General features: G+C 35.1%; 1 protein-coding gene across 1 annotated transcript in view; it reads left to right on the top strand.

The window, feature by feature from the left end:
- Positions 1–90: 90 nt before the first annotated feature.
- Gbeta76C (guanine nucleotide-binding protein subunit beta-2) overlaps positions 91–6,017 on the top strand; it is an 11,874-nt gene continuing 5,947 nt past the window's right edge. The window contains exons 1-8 of the mRNA XM_089866568.1: positions 91–501; positions 552–2,183; positions 2,288–2,356; positions 3,772–3,917; positions 3,995–4,058; positions 4,608–4,843; positions 4,953–5,082; positions 5,693–5,764. Coding sequence (XP_089722694.1) covers positions 2,178–2,183; positions 2,288–2,356; positions 3,772–3,917; positions 3,995–4,058; positions 4,608–4,843; positions 4,953–5,082; positions 5,693–5,764 — 723 coding nt within the window. The 5' untranslated portion in view covers positions 91–501; positions 552–2,177. The remainder of the gene's footprint in view (positions 502–551; positions 2,184–2,287; positions 2,357–3,771; positions 3,918–3,994; positions 4,059–4,607; positions 4,844–4,952; positions 5,083–5,692; positions 5,765–6,017) is intronic.

Raw genomic sequence — 6,017 nt, 5'->3', positions numbered from 1 at the left:
ATAACAGAATGTGCAAATGCAAGAAAGGAGGGAGATCGGAGTCCAGTCCGTTATGTTTGACTGATATCTTTTAATGCCTTGGCTTAGGCAGGCTGCTAGATGTCTGATACCATGGAGTAGTAGGAAATGAGGCTACGCTGCAGTGCAATGAACTTCAAATTAAACATTCGTTATTCCTCCGATTAAACAACTAACTACTCCATGAAAAATAACAATGGAAAACTGTATTAGGATGTGAATCGCATTTTGAAAATGGCAGGTGAACAAGTCGCATCGGGGATGTAAATCGTGTAGTTTTGTAATGGCAGGTTAACAAGTCACAACTGGGGTGTAAATCTCATAGTTTTGTAATGGCAGGTGAACAAGTCATAAGGATGTGAATCTCATAGTTTTATAAATGGCAGATGAACAAGTCACAACTGGGATGTAAAATCTCATAGTTTTGTAATGGCAGATGAACAAGTCATAAGGATGTGAATCCTATAGTTTTATAAATAGCAGGTGAACAAGTCGCAACTGGGATGTAAATCGCTTAGTTTTATAAATGGCAGGTGAACAAGTCGCAACGGAGATGTAAAATCGCATAGTTTTGTAAATGGCAGGTGAACAAGTCGCAACCGTATTGAAGGGCTAACCACTTTCAGACTTCGCATTTAATAATAAAACAAAATTAATAAACACATTCTTTCAAACTCCAAAAAGACTTCAAAGTTTAAAACTTTAAATTAAAAATATTTAAACAGCGTCATAAGAGGTGCAAAGTTTGCCTACAACTTTAATGTTTTTGTTTATCTTTAATTTGCAATCAAAATGATGCAAATTTCGGTTGTTTCAATGTCGCTAAAAAATCATAAATACTAAAAAAGAAACATTACAATAATGTAATATTATAGGTGTGTTTAACAAACAAACATATCTTATACAGAGATTAATATATGTGTAAATAATCATACACGAAGTTAATAAGTTTTTGGCAGACCTTCTAAGCCAGTATATGAAATCATCCTTGTTAAAAATGAAGAAGTTTTGCCGCCATCGTAGCCATCCAAGGTTAATTACAAATATATTTCCATACTTCCATAACCAGTTTTACAGTTTTTCACCCACTGAGTCTGGTTCGACCTATTGTAAAACCCGAAACTAGGCTATACTTTTGACAAAAACCAGAAAATGAAAGATGCCTTCATATTCTCGACCAATTTTTATTTTTTTCTTTATTCATTGTAAACTTGTAAAGATAATTATATTACTATCACCCTAAAGTCACATATTGTTCGGAAAATATAAAAAATATATGAAATAAATAAATAATAGAGCGTTACCCCTTTTCTTTTGACATTTAATTTTAACAATAGATTCTTATATTTGCCAAATTGTTATTGTTTAAAAGGGTAAACTGCCATAAGCGGCGCAGTTTGCGCATTTTCGTGAGGGTTTCCTCAACACGCAGCTTCAAGAGATAACGTACTTACAAGAATGCATATAGCTACTAGGATTAATTGTGAAGCGATTTCCTCAACGTATCTAAGGCTAGCCTTGCACCTTACGCGTGCCTGATCTCCCGTTGGTATCAACCAATGAAACGACAGTTAGAAATACGTCAGAATTATATATGAGGCGTGCGGATAGTAATTTCTCAAGCCCCGCCCATAAACATGCATAGAAATTAACGCAAGAGATAAGGGAGCACAATTATTCCAATTATCTGTATGTATTCCTGGGTATTTCGCTTAAAAACATTGATTTCACGAAATTTGTACTTTGAAATAAAACAATTGTACTGTTTTTAAAACAAAATATTTTTGAAAGACGACTGACTTTCGTGTACAGGTAGCGAATTATAATCCAATTATGGAACAGAGCATAAGACGGGTTTCTTACGAATTAAAATGACAAGCAATATAATTTTCCTATAGACAATTACCTTAGTAAAGCTACAAAACTGCCAATGCCTGTTAGGCTACAACTAAGAAGCTCTAGAAAGCAGCTTTACTTGTAAAAAAAATGAGATTAGAAGTCTTCCTTAATTGCATTAAAGATTTGTTTCATGATAGAATCATTCGAGTGCTGTGTTTATTCCATAAAGGATCTCTAACCCTAACTTTAACGCGTTCCTGGTGCGCGGGGGTGTTTTTAGTTCAAAACGGTAGACTGCGAAATTTCGTGCCTCTATAACAATGAAGGTAAAATTTTTCCCATATATAAAATAATGGGCTAATTAAGAAAAGTTTTTGAAGTTGATGAAAACGTGATTTCCATGACCTCGATTATGTTTATTTCTGAGCAGGAAAGTGAATCTAAGAATGATCTTGATGCTCTCAAAGAAGAACTCAAGGAGTTAAAGGAAAAGGTTCAAGTTAAGTGACGTATTTTTTCCATTATTTCATGTGAATTGAATTTTTTTTATAAATATGTTAAGGGGATAAAGGAAGGTGAAGCCATAGTTACTTTCGATGTAGTTTCTATAGGCCTAGATTGACCTTGGGTGAAACGCAATAGTTTTTTTCTTGTTTTGATTTGCTAAATTTAAATTTATAGGAAAATGTTAGAAGGGTCATTTTTATAGCGAGTATTGAAAGTGTGTATTTGGACATGATTGAGTGACGCAAGGAATACGTTTTATGCACTCATGGTTGAATAAAAGTTGGTTGTGAAAGCGTGTTTTTAAATCGCGCATGATTCAATATTAATTGGTTTGATTAGTGCATCATTAAATACGAATTAATAGTACAAACATTGCATGATTGAATGCTAATTGACCATGTAAATAATCAATAGCGCATGATTGAATGCTAATCGATCATATAAATAAAAATAGCGCATGATTGAATGCTAATCGATCATATAAATAATAAATATCGCATAATTGAATGCTAATAGATCAAACAAATAATAAATAGGGCATGATTGAATGCTAATCGATCATATGAATAATAAATAGCGCATGATTGAATGCTAATCGATCATATGAATAATAAATAGCGCATGATTGAATGCTAATCGATCATATGAATAATAAATAGCGCATGATTGAATGCTAATCGATCATATGAATAATAAATAGCGCATGATTGAATGCTAATCGATCAAATAAATATCGCATTATTGAATGTTAATCGATCAAATAAATAATATATATCGCATGATTGAATGCTAATCGATCAAATAAATAATATATATCGCATGATTGAATGCTAATCGATCAAATAAATAATATATATCGCATGCTTGAATGCTAATCGATCATATAAATAATATATATCGCATGCTTGAACGCTAATCGATCATATAAATAATATATATCGCATGCTTGAATGCTAATCGATCATATAAATAATATATATCGCACTATTGAATGCTAATCGATCATATGAATAATAAATGTCGCATGATTGAATGCTAATCGATCACATAACGCATGATTGAATGCCAATTAATCACATAAATAACGCATGATTGAATGCCAATTAATCACATAAATAACGCATGATTGAATGCCAATTAATCACATAAATAGCGCATGATTGAATGCAAATTTATTGCATAAAAATGCACGTGAATGCTAATTAATCACATACATAACGCATGATTGAAGGCTAATTAAGTCTATAAATAATGCATGATTGAAGGCTAATTAAGTCTATAAATAATGCATGATTGAAACCATCCGTAACTAAATGATAAAACAATTTCTTGCGTTTCACCCTCACTTTAACTACAATATTAATAACATTACCACTTCGGGGGGTAAATGAAAAACGCAAATAATAGAAAGCTCAGGCGGATGTGGCGGACAAAAAGATATCGGACATTTGCGGGGATATGGGAGGTGTCCCGAAATGCGAACTTCGTTTTAAAAAGATCCTAAAGGGTCACATATCCAAAGTCAACGCCGTACATTTCGCTGGTGACAGCAGGTACAATTCAAATAACGATAGAAATTTGACAACACACATATTCAACAAACAACACAATGGGTGAATTTATTCCATAGACACTGCGTTTCGGGGTCGTTGGACGGAAAACTAATTATATGGGACACTTGGACTGCAAACAAAGTAATTAGTCTATACATTGTTTTCAATAAAAGGGGTTTCCTCGTTGTCTCAGGGCTGCCAGACGTTAGTGAGTCAAGAGACTTCAGAGGGGAAAGGGTAGTAGACTTCAGTTTAAATTAGTTCTTGGCTCACAGAACGTTTGACAACACCGCACTGAAGTTTAAGCTGATACCAGGGATAGATTTAATTTTAGAGGTAGGAAAGGAGATGTACGGTTAGCATTTACTTCAGTCCGACTCATAGACCACCCAATATGGAGCCCCTCTCTCCAACACGTAACGAAAAGTTTAAATTATCTTATTGGCTCACTTACACATACGTTTTGATGACGTTGCTGACGGGGACGGCGAAAAAGACGTAATTCTTTTTTACCTCTGTCGCTATGACCCCGTCTCTTCTTTCATACCCCCCCCCCCGTCCCATGGAAGGGGGTCCGGGACTTTGACGCGTGCCCACATTACTCTGTTCTCCATTCCTACTTCTAAAATTAAATCTATCCCTGCTGATGCAGAGATGAGGAATTAACTGGATGGTGTTAACTAAACCTAGGTGCAAGTCATCCCATTAAGATCCAGTTGGGTAATGACAGCCTCATTTTCTAATTCGGGAAATATGGTGGCCGCGGGGGGAATGGACAATATGTGCACCATTTACGACCTGAACAGCAAAGACAGTACAGGGGTGGCCAAAATATGCAGGGAACTTGCAGGGTTTGAAGGATTCTTATCTTGTTGCCGATTCTTGGATGATAAGAAAATTATTACTGGCTCAGCGGATACTAAAATGTAAATTAAACTTTAATGTATTATTTATATGAGTGGTTAGCCCCTTGATCTTCGATGAGAGTGAAATTTTAATTGAAGGGTACTAAATCTAAAACCATCTGATTTACAGTGTCTTATGGGATTTAAATAACGGTAGTAAAATCCAAGAATTCATAGGGCACGACGGTGACGTCATAAGTATGTCTCTACACCCGGACAGTAATACGTTCTTAACCGGTTCGGTTGATCAGTCGATTAAGGTAAATTTATTTTTAACTATTGTACTTCGAAACCACCACACATGCCATAAGTGACGTAATAACTATAGGTAGCACCATAAGTTTATAAGATATGTTCCTTCCATAAGTAGGACAGTACGTATACTTCGTAATGCTAGAGACTTACAGCTCGAGATAACTAGTTCGAGAACGACGGAAGCGAGAATTGAAGTCCTACACTCGGTGGTTAATTTTGCAGGACCAAGTTCCATCTTCTCCTATTTAGTCTGCATTACTGAGCCCAAATTTGACAGCGTCTCACCAGGCGTACTTCGCTTTACCTCGAATAAATGACCTACTTCAATCACTTCATGACAAGCTCCAGTTTGTAACCAGTGACAAACTTATGGAACATTTCTTATGAAATTATGATAACACGGGAGCCAAGCAAACCTTCCTAGAAAATTAACATTATCACAAAGGGAATTGTCATACTTGTTGTTATAATGTCACTAACGCATAACCATGACAGTTAGAGATCATTATGCCTAGCTTCCGCTTTAAAGTACCATGAAGTACAGGTTCCAAATACGAAAAAAAAAAAACATATCTGTGGATCTCAATTAAAGTTATTTTTTTGTTGTTGTTATAGATTTGGGATATTAGGGAAGGTAAATGTACCCAAACCTTTTGGGGTCACGAATCGGACGTCAATTCCGTATGCGTAAGTTTTCTGTTAAAAACATTTATTGTTAATTGTTTGATGAGGAAACATGGTTGGCAACGTTTACGAGCACACTCAGTCGAGGAGCTAATCGCGATGTTGTAAGGGAATCTAATAGTGATTAGCCCCTCGGATTGATTGTGTACTTTTATCGCTTCATAGCTACGGGTTTTCCAGTTAAACAATATTAAATTAAACAAAGTACTCTATCACCTTCATTATGATTAAATCTAGTTTTGAAATATTACAAAGT

The sequence above is a fragment of the Phalangium opilio genome, unplaced genomic scaffold (genome assembly GCF_054372755.1).
Source record: "Phalangium opilio isolate 3A_F unplaced genomic scaffold, DU_Popi_V2 ptg000017l_1, whole genome shotgun sequence".
NCBI lineage: Eukaryota > Metazoa > Arthropoda > Arachnida > Opiliones > Phalangiidae > Phalangium > Phalangium opilio.
Note: the sequence above shows the minus strand (reverse complement) of the source record. Positions and strands in the feature narration are given on the sequence as shown.